The sequence below is a fragment of the Oryx dammah genome, unplaced genomic scaffold (genome assembly GCF_014754425.2).
Source record: "Oryx dammah isolate SB20612 unplaced genomic scaffold, SCBI_Odam_1.1 HiC_scaffold_15, whole genome shotgun sequence".
Lineage (NCBI taxonomy): Eukaryota > Metazoa > Chordata > Mammalia > Artiodactyla > Bovidae > Oryx > Oryx dammah.
In genome coordinates this window covers 6832070-6856409 of record NW_024070199.1, presented here as the reverse complement: position 1 = coordinate 6856409, position 24340 = coordinate 6832070, and the positions used below count along the sequence as shown (strand labels likewise).

At 44.4% G+C, this 24340-nt stretch overlaps 1 protein-coding gene across 1 annotated transcript in view; it reads right to left on the bottom strand.

Moving 5' to 3' along the window:
• Positions 1-23545, bottom strand: part of RAB38 (RAB38, member RAS oncogene family) — a 63132-nt gene extending 39587 nt beyond the window's left edge. The window contains exon 1 of the mRNA XM_040256529.1: positions 23260-23545. Coding sequence (XP_040112463.1) covers positions 23260-23461 — 202 coding nt within the window. The 5' untranslated portion in view covers positions 23462-23545. The remainder of the gene's footprint in view (positions 1-23259) is intronic.
• Between the last annotated feature and the right edge of the window lie 795 nt (positions 23546-24340).

Sequence of the window (24340 nt, the reverse complement as noted above, 5' to 3'; positions counted from 1 at the left end):
AGTTACCAAATTCTTTCGTAGGTCATGTTCACACTGGCATTAGAACTGCGGATTGTAAGAGGAACTGATCCATACACACTTAATGAAAACACATGAAGGTCAAGGCTGCCTCACCTAGTGTGTGAGCCTGTGTCCTCAAGCACGTATCCCTGGAAAGAAGAGCACTTTATCAGAGCCACATGACCGTCCTAAAATATCCGTCACTTGGGTTATACCAGCATTTAAAAAAAACTCCCCACAGTCATCTAGTCAATGAAAGAGAGTGGTATAACACTCCTCATATAACCCAAAGCCCACAGATGAACTTTCATTTTTCCGAAATGAGTTCTAAATTTCTTTTATTTCTGTATTTTGTTGTTTTAGATCCTTATGCATACAGAGATTTCCTTTGATACTGATCAGGGTGGCCATGACATTTCAAGAAGACAGGGGAAAAAGGCCCTCTGTGATCATTTGGAACTCTGAAGGCCTCTGGGCTTTTTCAGGATGTCTTATGATCCCTTTCAGAGAAATAATCAGATGAAGGGCAAAGTCATGGGTAATTCAATAATCTGCTTGTCCGGGGTTTTCATAGTACAATAAGGCAGCCTTTAAGAAGAAAGATTTTACATTTCAAATATATGGCAAAGGGTCTATACAGAAAAAAAAAAAAAAAAAAGACATACTACATACACCGCGTAGACTTACACTTTTGTAGGGATTGTGTGTGTGTGTGTTTGAGTTTGTGAGGGTATGTGTGTCAGATCAGAAACCAGAAGAAAAAGGTTTGTTTCTAGAAAGAAAAGACCTTTGTATATGGAGGTCACTGGGCCAGGAGACTTGGCAAGTTTGTATTTTTGGCATTCCAGCAAGAGGTCACATTCAGACCAAGGGTTTTCCAGCACTCATTTCATCGTGCCTTTGTCAGCTGACAGCCCTCTCTGCTGTGTCTTAAGAAAAGAATGAGAACCATGTGATGCTTAGTAAGTGCCTACATGTGGGCCCAGTAGAGACCTGATGAATCCATCACAGGTGATTTACGTTTTAAACAAAGACTATAATTCAAAAAAAAAAAAAAAAAATGCCACTGGGGTCAAATCACACATTTGACCCACATTTATTGAATAGACAGTATGGTCCAGGTTCTGTGCTTTGTGCTGTAGATACAGAAATTTTGTCCTCAAGGAACTTCTAAACCAAGAAGTGTCATAGAGGCCCAGATTGAAAATGAGTTGGTTCTCCACGTAGGTCCCCATTACTTGTCGAACCTAAACGCACACTCCGTAGCCGTGTAGACGTGGCTCATGATTCAGTTTTCAGTCTAAAGGGGTGTTAAATGATAAAGCAATCAGCCGAATCACAAAGGTTAGTACAATGGCTGAGTAATAGTTTGGATAACCTCCCACAGAAATCACTAAGTCGAAGGGTCAGAAGATTGGCAGGTGGGAGTGGGGCAGGGGTGGTGGGGAGGCTTCATTTTAATCCCTTGTTACCTGTGCGTCCTTATACAACTATACGTCTCTCCCTGAGACTCAGTTTTCTCATCTGTAAAATGAATTTGTTCTGGCCAGTCTCTAAGTCAGCTTGCTATTTTCATGCCTGGAGAATCCCAGGGATGGGGGAGCCTGGTGGGCTGCTGTCTGTGGGGTCACACAGAGTCAGACACGACTGAAGTGACTTAGCAGCAGCTCTATGTTGGGCTTCCAAGGCAGTGCTAGTGGTAAAAAACCCGCCTGCCAATGCAGGAGACTTAAGAGATGCGGGTTCGATCCCTGGGTCAGGAAGATCCCATGGAGGAAGGCATGGCAATCCACTCCAGTATTCTTGCCTGGAGAATCCCGTGGACAGAGGAGCCTGGCAGCTACGGTCCCTGGGATCACAGAGAGTCAGATATGACTGAAGAGGCTTAGCACACATGCACAAAGCCCCATGATAACACCATGAAATCAAGACCTGGTTCTCTCTTCCAATGGCCTGCAATGGCCCATTTGCTGTCATTGATTCAGCTAAAAACATACACCAGCAACACTGCTATAGTGTATATTTAATAATATTTTTCACTTGGTAATTATTTAATAGTATTATCTAAATGCTCTCAACATAACCAAGCAGTGAATCTTCTGCTGCTGCTGCTAAGTTGCTACAGTTGTGTCTGACTCTGTGCGATCCCAGAGATGGCAGCCCACCAGGCTCCCCTATGCCTGTGAATCTTCTAGACAGGTATAAAAACAAGAGGATTTTCTAATAACCAACTAGCTGTGGGACCTCAAATGGGTCACTTCATCATTCAGAGTCTCAGTTACTTCATTGGGAAAATAAGGAACTGAATTACACACCTACATTAAGTTCATTATCGCCTCTGGCCAACCCCCTTTGATCAGCCTCCCCCATATGAAGACATCCAGCTATCTCTCTTCCTGTGTTCCCTGTGCTGGTTCCCAGAAACACCATCCACACCGCCACCAGAGTGGTCCCTAAAGTCACCTTCCAGCTCCTTCCTCATCGCCACATACAAAGGGTCTCCCACATCGCACCAACACTTCTAGTTCAAAAGGGGCTCTTGACTTTGCCCCTCTGCTCCATCAGCAGTCTCTCTGCTCCAGTTCAAGCTCTCATCTGGACCCCTGAAAGCTCCTGAGGTTCTTGGCATCTCAGTTTTTATCACCCCCATTTCCCCTTAAAATAAATATAAATATAACACAGGTCTTCAGACAGTTGCTGTTCTGGCAGCACAAGAAATCACCTGATGGGTGTATATAAAGGAAATGAAATCACTACCTTGAACAGGCACACTCATGTCCATTGACAGAGCAATGGACAAAGAAAATGTGGTTGGTCTTCCCTCAGTATATGCAGAACACTGGTTCCAGGACCCACTAAACATTAAAATCCGCAGGTGCTCAAGTCCCTTATAAAATGCACTCTGTCCTTTACAATCTGTGCATGTGGAATTTGTAGACACAGAGGACCAACTATATACATGTACAACAGAATACTAGTCGTAAAAAAGAAGGAAATCCTATCTTTTGCAATAACATTAGTAATATGTTAGAGAAATAAGTCAGAGGAAGAAAAATACCATTTGATCTCACTTATATGAAGAAACTAAAAACTCCATAACAGCCAAAAATTCATAAAAACAAAGAGCAAAACAGCGGTTGTCAGGGGCTAGGGGATGGGAGACCTGGGGAGATGTTGGTTAAAGGTCTGAATTTCCAGTTATAAGATGAATAAATTCTGGAGATCTCAGGTACAGCACAGTGACTATAGTCAACAATACTGTATTACATAATGGAAAGTTGCTAAAAGAGTAAGCCTCAAATATTCTCAGCAAACACAAGAAGGTCATTAGGTGAGGTGTGTGTTCTGTCGCCTCAGTCACATCCGACTCTTTGCGACCTATGGACTGTAGCCCGACCGGCTTCTCCATCCATGGGATTCTCTAGGCAAGGATACTGGAGTGGGTTGTCGTGCTCTCCTCCAGGGGATATTCCCGAACCAGGAATTGAACTCCAGCATCTCCTGCATTGCAGGCAGATTCTTTACCCACTGAGCCACCTTGGAGGCCCTGTGGGAGGTGATGGAGATGTTATTCACCTCACTGTGGTAATGATTTCACAGTATACACATATATGAAATCATCATGTCATACACCTTAAACTTACCTAAACTGAGTAAGCTTATATCTCAACAGAGGCTTCCCTGGTGGCTCAGACAGTAAAGAAAATGCCTGCAGTGCAAGAGACTTGATTCGATCCCTAGGTAGGGAAGATCCCCTGGAGAAGGCAATAACTACCCACTCCAGTATTCTTGCCTGGAAAATTCCATGGACAGAGGAGCCTGGCAGATTATAGTCCATAGGGTCACAAAGAGTCGGACACGACTGAGCGACTAACACATATCTCAGTAGGGCTGGGGGGACAAAAGAAATCACCCAAAGTATTTACAGAACACCCGTCCCCAGGGCATCCTCCTCAGAGATTCTTATTGTACTGCTTCTGTGTGGGGCCTAGGAAACTGTTTTTTTCAGCCTTCCCTAGCTGAAGTTTTAAAACTTCTATTTCTATTAGAATCACTTTCAAAATACAAATATTACCATTATTCTCTGCCATTGTAGCCCTTCAGTGACTCTTCCATGCTTTAAAAAAAGACACTCGAATGAAGACCACACATTTGGAGACTGCCTCCAACCACCCTTCCAAGCTCTTCTCCCGTCCCTTCCTTCCAAGTACCCCACAACCAAGCCACACTGGATGACCTGTCCTTCCCAGAACACATCCTTCATGACTCTCTGGCTTTCCTGGCCTTTTTTTTTTTTTTTCAGCTCTGTTCCCAAAGTCTGAATTCCTTCCACATCTCCCCTCTCACCTTCAATTACATCCTGTGTATCCTATCTCTGTGCCCTGAAACCTCACAGAACCCGCCAGCCAGAACCCTGGCTCCCTTTTTCACAACCCCACAGCATTTTCTTTATCCTGTTCCATCCACACTTACCATGCTCTGTCTTCATGCTTCTGTCTCCAACTTGGCATTGCAAAAACCTGGAGAGCAGGCTGGTCACATAAACTTATATCTGAAGTTTATTCCTCTACTGTTTGGATATAGTTAAGAGTTCCAAGTATTGTGGTAGAAATAAACTGAAATTAGAATTCGTCCTTCCTCTAAAATACAGCATTATCTTGTTTTCATGAGCCAGGGCCACCTACTAATACACTTACTCTATATTCTACTCTTGTTTTCAGTAAATAATCAATAGATGTTCATTGATGGAGAAAATTAACATTACTACAACAGGGTTACGTGCATATCTTTGCAATGAATTTCAGACTGGAATGTTGTGCTTTCACAGTAATTCTCATCTTAAGAAATAATCCCTTGGAATCAATTTATTCCAAATATAAATTTTGGGGGTCATGGCAAAATCAATAGGATTAAAAGTATACCACACCAAGGTACACTCTTTATTTCTAGAGAGAAATGGCATGAAAAGCAGGTAGATAAAACCAAAAGTAAATATGAACTTTGAACAAGGATCTGGAGAAAGAAAAAAAACAAAACTAGCCAGTTGCTGCGAAGATTAAATGGCCACTGAATTTCCTGTGGTATAAGCAGGTTTTGAAGGCTCAGGGAAACCCCCCAACAAGGATCAGAGTCAGGCTATTGCTGGAGAGCACGGTTCTCATCATTTTTCAAGAGCCCATCTGACCCTCTGGCAGCGGTTCTGGAACTTTTTCATCATCTCTCCTCACTTCTTTGCTCCACCAAATCAGTGACAGAGAAGTGTCAATCAATCACCATTTTTCCAAGTCACTTAGGCTTCTATTCTAGAATTAACCTTGGGTAATTATCCCCTACAAAATTGCCAGCCTCTTTCCCTGCCCAGAGCCAAGTTTCTGCAACTCCATGACAAACACTGACCTGTGCACCTAGTAGGTGGTCAATAAGATCTCCTTACTGAGTGAATAAATAACCCCTGACTCTTCACTCCCTCCCAGTGATTACTTTCAGGCTTACCAAGTCTTTAAGAATCATCCTCTGTTATGTCACTAGCAATTATCACTTTCTTTCCACTCCCACTGAAATCACTTTATTTAAGTTATGTCCTACCACTTTACTTCTTTCATTCATCTAACAAAAAATTCTCAATGGCAATGAATTTCCAAGCACTAGAAACATGCAATGAAAGAAATCAGCAACTAAGGGGAAAAAGAAAAAAAAAAAAACATTAAAAACTGTTGCCTTCCTGGCAGGTGGGTTCTTTACCACTGAGCCACCAGGGAAGCGCACATGAAGTTTACATTCTAGTAAAAAGAGATCCACAGTAAACAAAAACAGTAAGAGACATATTATATTATCTGGTGAAAAGTGCTATGGAGAAAAGCAGGGACTTTCTGGTGGTCCAGTGGTTAAGGATACATCCCTGGTCAGGGAACTAAGATCCCACATGCCACAGGTCACCTAAGCCCACATGCCACAGCTACTGAGGCTGCACTCTGCAACTAAGACCCAATGCAGCCAAATACCTATTATTAAATAAATAAAGCAGCAGAGGAGAAATGAGTATGCTAGTGAAAGTTGCTCTGTTGTGTCTGACTCTTTGCAACCCTGTAGATTATACAGTCCATGGAATTCTCCAGGCCAGAATACTGGAGTGGGTAGCCTTTCCCTTCTCCAGGGGGTCTTCCCAACCCAGGGATCTAACCCAGGTCTCCTGCATTGCGGGCGGATTCTTTACCAGCTGAGCCACAAGAGGCCAGGGTAAAGAAAAGCAAGATGGATAAGGAAGGCTCAGTGAGAAGGTATCATTTGAGTAAAGACCAAAAAGAAATAAAGGAGCAAGCTATTAGGATGTTTAGGAGAAAAGGGCTTCAGACAGGAGGAGTGGCAAGTATAAAGATGCTGAGGCTCAGAAGTGTCTGCCATGCATGCAGAGAACACAGGGAGACTGTTGTTGGCTGGAGAGAGCTGAGCAAGGAGAAGAAGAATGTGCAATGATCCTGGATCACAGGACCCAGACTGTGGACAGTTTCAGGCCATTATCCTGAGGCTACCTGCTATTCTGGATGAAAGAGGAAAGTACTGAAAGACTGCACAGATGAGAAACAAGAACCGATAGAAGTAAATGGATCCCTATGGTTGCTGCATTGAGGGATGACACGCAGGAGTCGAGGTTGGAAGTGGGGAAACAACAGTCCAGGCAAGAGACAACGATGCTGACCAAAGGGTGGTGAGGATGGTCTAGACTGGCTGCTTTCCAGATATATTTGGAGACAGAGAAGATAGGTGAACTATAACTTATGAGATGATCCAGACATGACTACCAAGCTTTTGACCTGAATTACTGAAAGTGTGGAGCTGCCATTAGCTGAAATGGAGCGGGTTTTGGGAGGCTCAGGTTTCATGGAAGTTGATTGGGACTTTGAGATGTCCGTTATGCAGATGTGGTGAGTAGGCAGCTGGATACGTGAGTCTGAAGTTCCAGGGCTGAGGGGGTCAGGACAGGAGATTTACTTGTATTTTAATTTCTGTACACCTCCCCCAGATTTACCATCCAAAGCCCTGTTGTCACTTTATAATTTGCTTAATTAAATCTACTGCTGCCCAAAGCAAGTGCCAAAATGGGAGATTGGGCTGCTCACATGTTATGTGACCCACACAAGATTTAAAGCAACTTGAACAATTTCCCAACAGTTGCAAATTGGAAGATAAATACAAACATTGCAATGTCTTGAAAATTCAGTATATGCAGAAATCTGGGGTCAATATTTTATGAATTACTCTGTTGAGTTCATTTGAGCTGATCAGTACCAAGCCCTCAGTCTTTTTTATCTGTTTATCGTTATTGAGACTTAAATTTTTGAAAACTGTTCTAGGTTCACAGCAAAACTGAGTGAAAGGTATAGAGATTTCCCATATACTCTCTGCCCCGATACATGTATAGCTTCCCTTGTTATCAATATCACCCACCAGAGTGATGCACTAACAGTTATAATTGGTGAAGCTAAACTGACATGTCATAATCCCTTACGGTGTACCTTCGGGTGAATTCTTAGTGTTGTCTATTCTGTGGCACTGGACAAACGTTTAAGGACACGTATTCCTCATTACGGTATCAGACATCCAGGGTTCTTCCATTGCCCTGAACATCCTCTTGCTCCATTATTTCCCCTCTCCCCACCCCAACTCTGGCGACCACGGTTCTTTTCACTGTCCCCATAGTGTTGCCTTTCTCAGAATGTGATGGAGTTGGAATCACATACTGTACGGCCTCTTCGAGTTGGGTTCTGTCACCTTAGTAATATACGTTCCAGTTCCCTCCATGTCCTCTCATGGCTTCATAGCTCACTTCTTTTTAGTGCGGAATCATATTCCATTATCTGGATGTATCAGTTTAACCATGCCCCCGTGTGTGTGTGTTCAGTCGCATCTGACTCTTCTGTGACCCTGTGGACTGCAGCTCACCAGGCGCCTCTGTCCCTGGGATTCTCCAGGCAAGAATACTGTAGTGGGTTGCCATTTCCTTCTCCAGGGGATCTTCCTGACTCAGGGATCAAACCCGAGTCTCCTGCGTTGGCAGGCAGATTCTTTACAGCTCAGCCACCGGGGAAGCCCCAACAATTCACCTACTGAAGGACATTTCTGTGGCTCCCAACTTTTGGCAGTTAGGCACACAGCTGCTATCAACATCTGTGTGTAGCTTTTGTGTCGACATAATTTTTCAGCTCCTTTGGGTAAATACTAAGGAGCACAACTGCTGAATTATATGGTTCGCGTATATTTAGTTTTGTAAATAACTGCCAAACTGTCTTCCATAGCCAAACACTGAAACTTAAAAAAAAAAAAAAATGGCTAAGATACTATTCCTTTCACATTGTTAGATAACACTGCCTTAAACGTAAATGTATGTATTCATATCCATTTTATTCAAATAATTATAACAAACTATTTGGAATTCAATGACATTTATATAATTTTAAAGTAAATCATTGCTATTGATCCACTTTTTTTTATTTTAAGTCTCTTATACATGCTTACGTAGGATCCCATGGTTGGTTCTTTGCCTCAAAATACTCTTCAACACATTCAGCCTCATTTCTATACAACTATCCAGCTGTACATGAAATTTTGCAGAGAAACAAAATGGGAGCCAGGATTTAGGGGAAGTTTTACGCCCAGTTCCTAGGGAAACAGGGAGCAGAAGCGTGAGTGGTCCAGAAGTGAGAACAGATTTTTTCAGAGAAGACTTTAGGAAAGATGAACGAGTGATTGCCAGGTAGAGAAAAGAGTTCATTTATTTTCCCCCTTGGGCTCCTGTGGTATTTTTAAGGCTGCACAGCTTGATCTACAAGTCAAAGGCTAATCCTCAGACTGCGGATTGCTGGGTGCAATCCAGCAATCTATGCCTTGCTGGACTCACTAAATTCTGCCTCTTGCTTTCATTCACCATTCCACGGCTTTCCCATCCTCACTGGAACATACACCATCTCTGACTCTCTGCTGAACTAAATCCTACCTATTCTTCAAGGTTGTACCAAACCCTACCTCCTTGGAGCTTTTTCTGACTACCTGGCCCCAGGCTCAGTTTGTTCCTCCCGGATATCAGACAGCGCTGACAATGGGTCACTGGCTCGCCCGTCCAATCAGGCCCTGCCCCATACCGCTTTTTACGTGCCGCAAACTCTGCAGACCGTGTGCCCAGTTACGCTGTAGTCTCCTCAGGCCCGCTGTGGAATTCCTCTAATACTGATCCCTATTGATGCTTTAGAATTGTGGTGCTGAAGAAGACTCCTGAGAGTCCCTTGGCCAGCAAGGAGATCAAACCAGTCAATCTTAAAGGAAATCAACCCTGAATATTCATTGGAAGGACTGAGGCTGAAGTTGAAACTCCAATACTTTGGCCACCTGATGGGAAGAGCCAACTCACTGGAAAAGACCCTGATGCTGGGAAAGATAGAGGGCAGGAGGAGAAGGGGATGACAGAGGATGTGATGGTTGGATGACATCACTGACTCAATGGGCACGAGTTTGAGCAAGCTCTGGGAGATAGTGATGGACATGCAAGCCTGCCATGCTGCAGTCCATGGGGTTGCAAAGAGCTGGACATAGCGACTTAACGACAGCAGTCTCTCTCTCGCACATGCACTTTGAGAAGCTCTTAGTCTGTGTTCACAATGGACTTGCGAAACAGAATGGAGCTGGTAACATACGTACTCTTTACACAATAAAGTAACAATGAATAATGACTTCTTATTTGAGAGAGGGAGCCCCATCAGGGAGAGGAGTTGACTGAATAAAGCAAGAGCTCTGATCCAGCTCATTGACTTTCCATGACTACTAAACTCCTGCTCACTCTTAAAATCCACTCTGGAAAAGAGTCTGTCCCCAGTTCAGAAGTGCCTCGCCACAGTTTCTTTAAAGATACTTTTATAAATAACTCATGGGGTCCAGGGATCCTGGACTCTAAGGGTTTCACTTTTAAATAATTCACAGATTCCTTCGTAGGTACAATTCCCAAAATGTGTGCCAAGGTGCTCTGGGGTGCCTCAGTGAAGTCACAGGATTGCAACTGGATAATTTTAAATTTCAAGGCAAGCAGTGGTGCTCAAGATCAATCAGACACCTTAGGAGCTACTAGCTAGAGGCAGTTCACAATTTTAACATTAGATTGTGCGACGTTCCCTTTGATGTGCTCATATCTTTTTGAAGCTGGCCTTTTTGCAGTTTGTGTGATAAAAAGCAAGATCATGTGAAAATCAATAAGAAACAGGAAATGAGGGTGATAGTGACCACTTGGACTCAGTTTTGAGAAGCTATTCTATGGCCCAAAGCAATACATGTCCCTATAGTAAACAGTCATAGCTATTAGAAATGAAATAAAAATCATTTTCACTTATGTTCCCCATTTTCCCAAAGGACTATTAAATTATTAGGCTATAATATTTATGAAATTGTTTGGTGCTAATTACTTAACAAACTATAGTCAATATCTTAAAATAAGCTTTAATGGAAAATAATTTCAAAAATAATGTATGTGTATAACTGAATCACTTTGCTTTGCACCTAAAACATTGTAAGTCAACTATGCTTCAATAAAATACATATTACAAAAAATAATAAAAAATAAAAAATTGATGAATATATATTTAAAAAAATTTAATTAAAAAATAACAGAGCTTTTAATTACTTCTGTTGGCCTAAAGACACCATGAAAAAATTATTTGTACTTTGATACTAAAGGTTCTGTGAACTGAGGAGTTTGAGAAATTCTATTGTAGCTTTTCGAGTCTGGCCTAGAGGATTCTTTTATTAAGTTTAAAATGCACAGACACACACACACACCCCATCTTCTACCACCATCAAGACTTAATTTTTATTCCAATACCATCAAGCATCTTAGCTACTCTTATCTTTAATTTTCAAACTAGAGTCTATATCCCTTATGTACTGTGGTTTTCCTGTCTAAATATAGTATATTTAGATATTTCTTATTAAGTCAAACCAACCACATGATCTAAGCAATGATGTATGCAAAGAATTCAGCTCATTCAATTCTTAGCTCCATCCAAAGTAGAAGGGTTAAAAATAATAATAAATATTCCTTTAAAATAAAAACTATGCATTTTCAAAATGCAACTTAATCCTTGATATGTGAAAACTATCACACTGTCAAACTATCGCACTGTCATATTACCCCACAGGCAATAGTAGATGGAGCAGTTAGAAAACAGCTACTACTTTGTAACCAGGTATATCTCAGTTCATATCCCAGCACTATCTCTTCCCTTCTATGCACCTTTTGAAGAGTTTTGCGTGTTTATCTGTTTTTTTAGCCCTTGTAAGCGTAGACCTCTATGATGAGGTTAGTAACAGAAACTATAAGATCAGTTCCTTGTGAGCAGTAAATAAAATGATGCATAAAAAATGCACAGTACCATGCCTGACACCCAATAAATGGTGGTATTAATAATACGTTATATTACAGGGGGAAACAGGCCTGTCAAAAAGTAATTTAAATCATTTGCTGTCAAACTTTATCCTACAAATTAGGTTGAAATGTGTTTGCATCCCTCACACAATAGATAATTTCTTGATCTCCAATAGGCTGAGGTGGTAGACAAGAAGCTAAGCTGTCCATTGTCCTTCCTGAGAGAGCACATTTATACAAGGCTGATGAGGAAGGAAGATTAAATAATGAATCAGGATAACACAGACTAGAAAACATAATGGTTCAGAGCAAAAAGCAATAATTCCGATTTCTCCCGGACATTTGAAATGACTGACTATCTTCTTCTTGAACTCGCTTGCCTTTGCATCCCAAACCTCTTTTGCTTCACTCTCGTCCGCGGTACTTTCTCTTTCTCCACCTCTTGGCTAACTCCACAGTCATTTCATTAAATCATGAGACAAATAATTGCAGCAAGCTCTGCTAAAAACTGGAAAGGATATCTGGAGAGGTACAATAGAACTCTAATAAGTTGCTAATAGACAGGACAGGAGGGAGTGGAGCTGTGTTGACTCAAGGGAGGAAAGAGTTACCACGGGAGGAGGGAAGTAGGGAAGTCTTTGCACAGGAGGTCCCTTTCAGACGGCTCTTAAACATCAGATAGGGTTTGGGTATGTGGAGATAAAGGGAAGGGCACGTGAATTAGTAAGACGCACAGGAGCAGAGGTGCGGAGGTGATAAATAGGGGGTGTGAATAAGGAAGAGGTAGTCCAAGGGGCGACATAGTGAGCCTGTAATGGAGCACTGGGGAAATTAAATCAGGCATGTCTTTTGAACCCAAACCGTGGGTGCCTCTGGTTCACCTCAACGCCATACCAACATTCTCTCTTCTTTATTGCTTTATTGTGAACTCTCAAAGCTGAGCACCTACTAAATTCATTTATTCATGTGCCCCAGGACTAAGACAATGCCAAAACACCTGGTGTTTAAAAATAATTTTTTAATTCCTCACATGTCATCCCTAATAAACCAGAGAAGCCAGCATTCTTGTTCCAGTTCTACCTCTGACTAGCTCTCTGAGCCTGAGAAATCAATAGGAACCCCCTTTCGGAGCACAGCTTCCTCACCTTTAAAATGCAGGATTTGTTTTGATGACCTACAGGTTTTAACTCTGTGAAAATTACCTTTATTACTTCATCTAATCTATTCAAAAATCATAAAAGGAAAATACAGCTTTGTCATTTGACCTCCAAATGAATGACATTTCACTTTGAATTAGGAAGATTTTGTTAAATGAAGAAGCACAGTTCTTAAGAATGCTCTTTAAGGTCACTCCCCAGTTTTTACGGGGAAAAATAAAATGGAATGCCACCTTAAGAAAAATGATTGCTGTATTCATCAGTTCTAAAAGGCATGCATTTTTCTGTTAGTATTGAGAAAATTACAGTCTTTGAAGCATGATAACCTTTTGTTTGTAAACAAAAAGTTTCTTTTGTTTATTGAAGAAATTTTTAGAGCAATGATGAAATAGTTGACTGAAGCTTTTTATTGAATAAAACTCACTAAACACGGACTAGAACCAAGTTCTAGGGTTATAATTGGGAAGAAAAGCATCTCAGTGCAGTGGTAGAGGACTTCTAATCTGGGGGAAGCATGGGATATTATGGGAGCAGATAAAGAGTATCTTCCTCGGTCACCTGGACTCAAAAGAGACTTCCTAAAGGAAGTGAGAGGGGTGATGACAAAAGGCCTATAGGAGCTATTTAAGAAAAGAAAGGGGAAAGTGTAGTTAGCCAGAGACAACTGTACAAGCCACAGTAGAAAGAGAACGGTAGTTGAACTGAAGCCACAGTTAAGATATCCAGAATGGTCAAGAATCACAGGTACAGGAGATGGGACTAGGATGGGTAACAATGACCAGATCAAGGAAGGCCTTGAACTTCATGCTAAAATGCTTAGCCTCTCATTCTGAAAGTGATGAGGGCCCACTGAGGCTGCCACACTGGAGAACACCTAACTGGAGACAGACACTGTGTTACGAAGCTTCACCTCTGCAGATTGCAAGTTGATGGGCGGGAAAGCTGGAGGAAGGGATGAGCTTTAGTGCAATGCTGCAGCAGTTCAGACGAGTTGTGAGGAAGACGTGGCTACTGAAAGGAGGGAGAAGAGAGAGCCATTTTCTAAGATAGAAAAGATAGGACAGGATTCATACCTGAGAATAGAAAACTAAAGGGAGTGGGGAATGGTGCAGTTTAAACCCTGACATATTTTCAGAGAGTAATTTAAGACCATATAACTTCTCAAGCAAGCTCTCAAACAACTGGAAAAAGTTAGTGGAACTCAATAATTTGGACTCCCAGGCTAGAGTCTCAGACTTGACCTTGTCAAGTTGATGGAGACTACTCTAATACACCCACCTAGAAGATGAGGCTCTTCCCTTCACAGAATAAACCTATTTCCACCCAAGGAGCAGCAGGGCCACCATATCCATCTGGGAAGGTCCATTCCAGAAGCAAAGAGAATACAATGTTAAAAAGATTCTCAATGGGTTGAAAGCTTTGCAGGGTTTTCCAAAGTTAATTTTCAGAAGAGGGAGCAATCAAGTTTAAACATTCCACAAGACAACTCTCCTCAAAATGTTTCAGTTGAGCAATGACTGTAGTATCAACCCCACTGGCCATTTAACACCAAACCCACTTTTACTGAGCAACTACAGCGTACCAGTCACCACGTTCTACTTACCCTTGGCCCAGTCTCCTCACTTATAAATCTGGAAATAAAATGACCTATTTGCCAGAATCATGGTGCTGTTTAAACTGCAAAGATTTAGTCTGATAAATTGATAAATGTACAGAATGACCCCTCTTAACCGCTGGCAGAGCAAATGCACCCTTTTGTAATTTGTCAGCTGCTGCCTCTCTCCACCTCCTCCTACCCACAGCCCTCTCCTCCATACCATGGCGATGGCAGGGGCCATGATTTGACTTTCTTTAGCACCTGGCATTTCTCCTTCAGAGGTTTATCAAAACAGTCAGTAATCATCTCCATGATTATATTTAAATAACTTTATGTCCCCTGTGGAATATCAGATTCCACACCAATGCCTACTTCATCCCCTCCTAAAAACCCTGTGCTTATCAAATGAATGAACAAATTTTCCCAGGCAGGATCTTACACTTCTCAAATTCTCATTGTAAAATGACTTTTTAAGTTAAACACATTTTTAAAAAAATGTTAAGTATCATTTGATGCTCAGTGAGAGTAACTGTGTTCTGACAAATCCACAATGAGACAGATCCCGGATTTCCTTTGGACCAGGTCAGGCCTCAAGGACTCCGCTTACTTCTGACCATCTAGGACCCCATGAACTTCTCCCTCAACAGCTCTAAAATTTAGAATCTGTCCTCTTTCTAGCCATCATTTCTCCAATCATCTCATCCCAAGGACTTTCATTCCTTTCGCCATGATGTTTATAATCTGTTGGCAATGAAGAACCACCAAAGCGATATTCTGGGACAATAAACGCGACCTTAGTCCACATAAGAACCGGAGGAGAAGGAGACCAGAACTAGCCAGGGAGTTATGACAGCAGGACAGGGGATAACAGTGCTGTGCCTGGTTTAGAGCAGGCGCTGGAGAGGCACAATTGCTATCTGACCTGGATGACAGAGAGCATGTGAAGCTCAAAAGAGGGGGAGAAAGGATGGCAGAGGTTTCGGGTCTTAGTAACTGGGTGAAAAGCGGTATAGCTCACTACACTATGAAGATCAATATGTGGAGAGCTATACGTGGTTAAGATTTACAAAGACATCATTTACTGCTTTCATTAAGAGCGGTCACGTCTATATTCTTTGTTGTTGTGTCGTATTTTTGTTTTCTTTTGTACGTTCCACATTTGCTACATTGAGCATATTTTACTTTATTGCTAGAGAAAACAAGCAATCTTCCTTTTTCATGCAACTTGGCTATGACATATTGATCTTGCAATATATCTGAGATATCATAAAGGCAATGTCCAGTAGGAAGATGAAATTGTAGGTCTGAACCTCATGAGAAGGCAAGGTTTGGGAGTCACCGGTACAGAGTTTAAAGCCACAGGAATGCATGAGCTCCTTAGGAGAAGGAGACAGAATTAAAAAGGGCCAGAGGATGAACTTTTGTCTCAAGGTGTGTGGCCTTTAAGCCCTCCCGGGGAGTCACTGGTACTAGGAAAGAGCTCAGGAAATCACCCTAGCCAGAGGCTTTGTTTAGTCTGATCAGGCTTAATCTCAGAGAATGGAAGGATGTGGTGTGGACAGGACCCCTTCTGTATCACCAGAGAATTTTGGAGTCACGTTCACCAACACAATTTGCTCACCATTACAGTGTATTTGCTCTCACGCTATCATGCCCACTAAGCCATGAACTTGTTAAGGTCTTGCTCAAGTCTTCATTCTTGTTTCCCCAACCAGTACAGTGCCTAACAGATACGTGTGTGTGTGTGTGTGTGTGTGTGTGTGTTAGTCGCTCAGTCATGTCTGACTCTGTGTGACCTCATGGACTGTAGCCCGCCAGGCTCCTCTGTCCGTGGAATTCTCCAGGCAAGAATGCTGGAGTGGGTTGCCATGCCCTTCTCCAGGGGATCTTCCCGACCCAGGGATGGAACCCGGGTCTCCTGCAATTGCAGGCAGATTCTTCACCGTCTGAGCCACCCGGAAGCAGCAGGCATTTAGTAGACACGTTTGCTGAAGAAATCAAACACACACACAGGAGCTGCTCCTCACATTCCCTCCTCTCAAGCATGTTAGCGCCCCTTGGTCAGGCTCCTCTGTGCCCACCTGTCAGAACCAGTCCTCTAAAGCCTAGATTATCCCACAGGCCTAATGCCCACGTGTCTGTGATGCCCAGAGAGTCTAACGACCTCCTTGTAAGAAGCCCTGAGGTGCGTTCCCCACCCAGCCCTTACCTTGTGTCGAAAGTTCACTGTTCCCTTCAGTATACATATTATTTACTTGTAAGCACCTAGCACGTTAACCCACATGGTATTCAGAAACTCTGTAATTAGCCAGGCTAGAAACACGACAATAACTGCCCACTTGAACGTGGCCCAGACTTGCCATGCATTTTTATTTTTTTTGCCTGGCACGGCGGTTGCCAAATTTAGCACTCTCTACATTTTCAGATCCATTGCATTAATATTTAAGATGCTTCTAAAATGTCCCAGAGAATTTGTCTTTTAGAAATAGATATAAAAGGGCTTCCCTGGTGGCTCAGTGGTAAAGAATCCACTTGCCAATGTAGGAGACACGAGTTCAATCCCTGATCCAGGAAGATCCCACATGCCGCAGGACCACTAGGCTCGGGAGCCACAGCCATCGAGCCTGTGCTCCAGGGCCCAGAAGCCACAAGCACGGAAGCCCTGCGCCCTGCAGCCTGGCTGCACAACGAGAGAGGCCCACGGCGGTCCATGCCCTGCAAGCAGAGCATAGCCTCTGCTCACCATAACTAGTGAAAGGCCGCACAGCAGCAAAGACCCAGCAAGCCGATAAACAATTAAAAAAAAAAAGAAATAGATATTGAAGAGAAAGTGAAGTCACCCAGTCATTCCTGACTCTTTGCAACCCCGTGGACTGTCGCCTACAGGGCTCCTCCGTCCATGGGGTTTTCCAGGCAAGAATACTAGAGTGGGTTGCCATTTCCTTCTCCAGCAGATCGTCCTGACCCAGGGATTGAACCCAGGTCTCCCGCATTGTAGGCAGACGCTTTATGTCTGAGCCACCAGGGAAGTCTCAGCTGAAGTCTCTATTGAAGAGAGGTCAAGTCCAAAACCTCAGCTGAATTTTACGATGTGGAAGCACTTCACAGACACTAAAACAACAGAGCACCATTTCCCAGCTGACTCTCAGGGCCACTGGTGCTCTGGGCTCCTGCCTCTAGACGCGGGTAACTCTAAACCCGGGCTGCCTCGCGCTGCCCCTCTGCCTGTTGGAGAGTTAATGTCCTCCAGGGCTTCGTCACACAGCTTAGGTGGGGAAAGTCAGTACAGATGTGCCCTGCGGGGAAATATTTTTCCTACGTGTTGGGTTTTAACTATTTAGGGGAATATATTACTTAGGAGAGTCTTGCCGTGAAACTTTCACGTGGGAGAGAAGGATTCTCTACATCACTTGCCAACTTTATTTTCTCCTGTGTTTGTTAAATCTGGGATTGAGTTTTCTGACGACCCACAGATCTGGTCATTTTTCTCAAATATATGCATCAAAGATGGAGTTAAACAGACGTCCTCTTCCTGCTCTCCTCTGCCACATGAGAGCTCTTGTGATCTTGGGTCTCTGATTCTTGATCTAATATAAAATAGGTTTGATACCACCTGCTCTGTCTATACCCTCAGCAACTCTGAGAAGATCAAGCAGGAAAATGTATGTGAAAGAAGTTTGTGATAACAGTTGAAAAAAGAAGAGTAATAGTTAACATTCAGAATGCGTCAGGCACAGCTTTACGTGAATTAACCCATCTCATTCTTTTAATTCTAAGATGCAGCGTCTGCCGTTGTCCCCAGGTTTTAGACAGGAAACAAAGGCACAGAAATTAAGTAACTTGCACAAGTCACAAAGCTAGTAAGTAAAGTTGGAATAAGCTGTTACATACTAACTGGGCATGTTAATACTGGAGTGGGTTGCCATGCCTTCCTCCAAGAAAACTTCCCAACCCAGGGATCAAACCCAGGGATTGAACCCAGGTCTCTCGCATTGCAGGTGGATTCCTTACCATCTGAGCCACCAAGAAAGCCCATGAATACTGGAGTGGGTAGCCTACCATGGCTCCGGGGGATCTTCCTGACTCAGGAATTGAACCAGGGTCTCCTGCATTGCAGGCGGATTCTTTACCAGCTGAGCTACCAGAGAAGCTACTGGGCACAGGGAGACCATATTAGAGCTAAAGAGACTGCAAGAGAGAACACCGTGCAGGAGATATCACAGGAAGACAATCGTCATTTTAAAGATGGGGACTGGGATCCAGCAAGGCTTCATGATTTGCCCAATGTCAAGTATTACCATTTTAGAATAGCCATAATTTATATTTATTAGACTACATCTGAAGTATTCTATTTTTGAACTGTGGGAGGTAGCGCAAAACTATTAGGAACCTAGGTGCTAGATTCAATCAATGACCAAGTTTTAAGTTCCAGCACTACCACTTAACCAGCTATTTTACTGGGAAATTAAAAATTACATATGCACAGAAAATTGTAAGAATAAATGTCTAAAGATGTTAGCTATTATTACTGTCACTGTCCTAATTCCAGTACCTGGTTCCCAAAGCACAGCAAGATTTGTAGATAAAATTGTGTTGTTCTCTTTGAAAGTGCTAATGGAGTCATCAAAGTAATCAATAGAATACTTCAGATGTATTCTAATATATTAATTATGGATTATGAATTATGGATATTCTAAAGCTGTAACACTTGACATTGGGCAAACCGTGAAACTTTGCTGGATCTCAGCTGCCCATCTTTCAAATGGCGATCGTTTTCTTTCCCTGTGATGTCACATGTTCATACGATGGTACCTCTTGCAGTCTCCGTCTGCTCTAACGTGGTCCCTCTGTGCCGTTAGTACTGAGCAGCTTATTGCAACTTTGCTTACTAGCTTTGTGACTTGTGCAAGTTACTTAATGGAATAGTCAAAGCATCAAGATTCGGAGAGGAGTAGTAAAAGAGTGTCTCAACTGTGAACTTTTTCTTTTTTTTTGATTATTCTATAAAATGAAAAAACCCTATAAGAATCAAATTTTCAGAAATAAGATTTTCTTTCTTTTTATTTTTTGAAACTAGTGTTTTTGTAACTGGGTGGAAACTCTGAGTGTTTTTTTTTTTTAATTTGTATTTATTTATGTATTTATGACTGTGCTCTGTCTTGGTTTCTGCTCAGGCTTCTCGCTGGCTTTAGTGAGCGGGGGCTCCTCTCTAGTTGCGGTGTGAGGGCTTCTCACTGTGGCGCCTTCTCTTGTTGCAGAGCCTGGGCTCCAGGGCGTGTGGGCTTCAGTATCTGGAGCACGAGGGCTCAGCAGCTGTGGCTCTGGGCTCCAAAGCACAGGCTCAATAGTTGAGCACTCAGGCTTGAGCCCCACAGCATGTGGAATCTTCTCAGATCAGGGATCGAATCCATGTCTCGCGAGGATTGCAGGCTGATTCTTTACCATTGAGCCATCAGGGAAGCCCAGAAATATATTTCTGTTCCTTTTCTTTCCACTCTCTGCACTGTGGTACCATCCAAAAACATATTAGCAATAAGGGAAAGAAGGCGACGATAATCTATCCACTAAATAAGCAGTGCCCTTAAAGAGGAATTGTGTATAACCCCAGTGGGTCAGCTGTACACCAGGCCCTCACAGGGCTATGGTTATAAAGAGCATGGCTTGATTCCAAATCAAACAGACCTGAGTCAAATCCAGCTCTTCCACTTACTAGCTGGGTGGCCTTGGGCAAAATTACTTAATTTCTCTGACTCTATCAAGAGTTTCCAAATCCAAAGCTAACTCAGATGCTCCTCTATGGTGGAATCACTGGGATTCAGAGTCTTCTATGGGGTTTGTGGGATTCATCTCAGTGATTTCAAGGTCTGCTTCACAAGTTCCTAAAAGGTACTTTCTGCAGTCTTTTTTCAGAAGCAGACTGGCCAGTCTAAGTGACCACAAGACAAAGATCACAGGAATTAGTTGAACAAATAGGACCCAACTTGGCCCTGAACCAAATGGATATTAAAACTCTAATTGAGCAAAAGATTCCCTTGATAGCAGATGGATGTGATATCCTCTCAGGACAGGGCAAGTTTCCTCTACTTCATCAACACCCGTAGCAAGCTCAAAATGAGTGTCACTACCCGGGCCTGTAAGACACACGCCAGAAGTAAGCAGCGAGGAGACAGGAAGCATTCCCCAAGGTTGGACCGACAGGCAGATCTAAAGATGCTCTAAGATACACTTAGCTGAGGGGGTCTAACTGGGGTCTGACTGGGCTGCTGAGGCTGGGTTCCATATGCACTTACTCTTCACAGAACTAGCTATGGAGCTGGAAACATGTCCATTCTACACTCCAATCATCCTTCCCCACAATGGCCCAGCTCCACCCCACCCCAACCAGCTTTGCCTACTGCCCAACTTCTAAGCTGGCTTTCTGGGTAGCTCAGTTGTTTAAAGAGTCTACCTGCAGTGTAGGGGGCCCCAGTTTGATCCTTGGGTCAGGAAGATCCCATGGAGAAAGAAATGGCTACCTACTCCAGCATTCTTGCCTGGGAAATCCCCTGGACAGATAAGCCTGGTGGGCTACAATCCATGGCGTTGCAAAGAGTCAGACACAACTGACTGACTACACCAGCACCACCAAGAACTTCAAACCCAGCCCGCAGGGCTCTTTGGGCTGGAGGCTGAAATGACAGGTTAGCACTGAACATCAAAGCTCTGGGAAAAATAAACTTCCCTACAGAGATGGTGTACACCACCATATCTATAGAACTGACTTTCCGAGGCTCCTTGGATTTCTTATATACACAGACTTCTGCGACTATAGCCTCCACAGCAACTTCAGAACTGAAGGAGGTATTTCTAAGCTTGGGAATGAAATTGCTCAAGACAGCATGTTGTAATATGGAGAAAGCTGGAAAATGGTGCTGGGTGTTTTAGAACAGGTTATATTCGTTCATCAGGAATTATCATTTAATAAGATCTAATTAGCACACTTATATCATGTCCTTCTTGCCTAGCATTTACACATATTGAAAAAAACAAATAGCAAACAAAGCTAGTATAGCAACAATTCCTGCAGTTCTCCTAGGGAGTTAAGTACTAATGAGTTCAGCTAGCATTTGTCGGTTTTCCTCTCGTTTTCTCCTTTGTTGGGAGAAAGCATTCTATTTACAGATAAGGAACGGAGACTAGGAAGTTAGGAAACTTACTTAAAATTGCCCAAGAAATATGAGGTGAAACAGGGATTCTGATGGAAGCATTTCGAGTGGGATTTAGGCTCTTCATCTCTAAACCCTAGTATACTTAGGACACTGAGACTCACAGACTAATTTATGTAACATGTCTGAGGTCACATCCTCATTTGATTTTCACATAAAAAACTAAATTACAGCTACACCCCTGTTCAAAGAGTAAGCTAATTCTACACCTGGGTCCTAGAGATGTTGATGCAACATCAGAGGTGTTAGACACTAAAAACAGCAGCAGCAAAGTGCCCAGACTCACAGAGGACTTTCTAGATATAGAGCCCAATCAGATAGTGGCCACCGACATCTTCTGGTCTCCGCTAATCCCTGTACTACTAGAGCAGTTAACGATGACACTAAAGGCATGAACCTGTTCACATGCCAAGTTTTATCATAAGACCTGGCAGCTCGCGAGTAAAGAGGCACTGGACTCCCCAGAATGAGAAATGCCCTTTGGAAAACTTCCCACATATGTTCTCACTTCGAGCCACGATAAAGTTTCCAGTCAAATGCACCTGCTAAAATGAACCTACTTTCTGAAAGAGAAGTGGCCGGTTTGGGTCCAACACTTGTAAAGGTTCCTAGTGCCACAGACTATGAAATAGACCCAGGTGAAGTGGACTGATTGTTTGAAGGGGTTCACAAGGAATCCCAGGGGACCTGAAAATTTCTTAGCAGAAGGGTCCCCAAGTTGCCATTGTCTGACTGACTTCCAACTTAACCGGGAAGCGGCTGAGCTGAAGGGGTTTGTGGGGAGCAGGATGGTGAGCTCCGGGATCGGCAGGGAGGGGTTGGACACCCCGACAGTCTGGGTCCAGGGACTCTTTGCACCTCCACCTTAGACTGAAGCCCCAACTCCTGGTACAAACCCTGGGAATCAAATTCTGATTTCAAACATTGTAAGAGGCTCCTCATTTTCCAGACCTCTCAGTGAAAACTTTAGGAACAAATCAAGAAATCTGTGGCAAATGTCATAGAAAGGGGTTGCCCTGGTGGCTCACACGGTAAGAAATCAGCCTGCAACGCAAGAGACCTGGCTTCCATCACTGTGTTGGGAAGATCCCTTGGAGAAGGGAATGATTACCCGCCCCTGTATTCTTGCCTGGAGAATTCCATGGACAGAAGAGCCCGGTGGGCTAGAGTCCATGGGGTCGCAAAGAATAGACCCTTAGACAAAAGTGACCCTAACAGGAATATATATACTCAATCTCCTTTTCATAGACGAGAGAGACAGAAGGACAAACAGAAACAGTGAGAGATTTACCCCCAAAGCAGACACAGAAAGGTCCTTGGCTGTCTCAAAGCAGAGAACCTCCAGCTTTCTTGACTGAATGGTAGAAAAGGGGGTGTCGAAAGTTGGAATAAAGGGAGCAGTTAGGAACAGGAATTGGGCAACGCCTCTAGTTCGGAACTCTCCGGGTTCCCGCTGTGACCCGGTCTAGGGGCTTCCCCTCGGCGGTCCCGGCACCGGCTGGAAAGGGCGGGCGGGACCCTCCGGGCGCCGTCACCCGAAGGACTGCCGGTGCCTGGAAAGTGAGCTGGGGATCAAGAACCGAGTGCAATTCCGGAGGGTCTCCCTGGGGATCCCGGGGAGGCCCGCGCTGAGCCCAGAGATCCCAGGGGAGGCTGTGGGAGGGAGAGAAAGCAGCCGCCGCAAAGCTCCAGGGGACGCACGTGAAGTTGCCGCGCGCTAGGGAGAAACTTTTTTTGTTTCCTTTGAAACCAAGTTTGCAGTCCACCCCGGAAAGTCTCTCGCGGCGCAGCGCCCGGGAGGCAGACCCGGGTCTCCGCGGGGCCGCGAGCCGCTGCCCTGGCACAGGAGATGGTCTGCTAGGTGCCCCCGCCCCAGTTCCCGGCCCCGGGGCTCACCGGCGATGTCCCAGAGCTGCAGGCGCACCACGGTCTCCGGGTCCCAGTGGAGCACCTTGAGCGCGAAGTCCACGCCGATGGTGGCCCGGTAGTGCGAGGAGAAGTTCTGGTGCACGTAGCGCTTGATGATGCTGGTCTTACCCACTCCCAGGTCGCCGATCACCAGTAACTTGTACAGGTGCTCCTTGTGCGGGACCTGCATGGTGGCGGCCCGCCCGCCGCGCGGTGCTGGCTGCGGACCCGGGAAGCGCCGCCGGGGGCCGGGCCGGAGAGACTCGTGGAGCGCGAGTGCGGGCGCGAGGCGGCGGCGGGGCGGGACGGGGGCGAGGGCGGAACTCCTCCCCGGCCGCTGCAGAAACGCCCAGACCCGCGCCCCGCGGGCTGACACCCCTGCTCACCCCGCCCGCGCGGCTCGGGGGGAGACCCGAGCGATTCCTGGGCCCCCGGGACTGGGGAGGCTCACGCGCAGAGGCCCTTTTGCAGAGGCTATTCGTTACAGCCCCTGACAGTTTCCGAAGTGCTTTTCTCGCCTGTAATCTTGGCCACAAAGCTGGAGGTGTGGGTTTCAGTTTTCAGGTTTGGCAAGTGAGAGTGTCTAAAAAGTTAAGTGAATTGCGGGGAGACAGACGGTAGGTAACCGGTCTGGCGGAACACAAAATTCTTGAGGTCGTGGGCTGCGCCTCCGCCTCGCGGGGTAGACAGAATTTGGAGGCGAGGCAACACACAAAACAGTTTCAGGAGGCCCACCAGCTGGGTTTGGGTCCGACACGCCTGGTTTTCGAGGTGAGTGACCTCACACTAGTCATCTGAACTGCCCCAGCCTCTTCTTCCGTGATCTGGTAATGGTAATCCTTTGACGCATCAGCTTGAGAGTGTGAACGCTGAACGCCTTCACACCTATTCAACTACTAATGGTCTGAAATGAAGTGAAAGTCGCTTAGTCGTGTCCGACTCTGTGCAGCCCCATGTACGGTACAGTCCATGGAGTTCTCCAGGCCAGAATACTGGAGTGGGTAGCCTTTCCCTTCTCCAGGGCATCTTCCCAACCAAGGGATCGAACCCAGGTCTCCTGTGTTGCAGG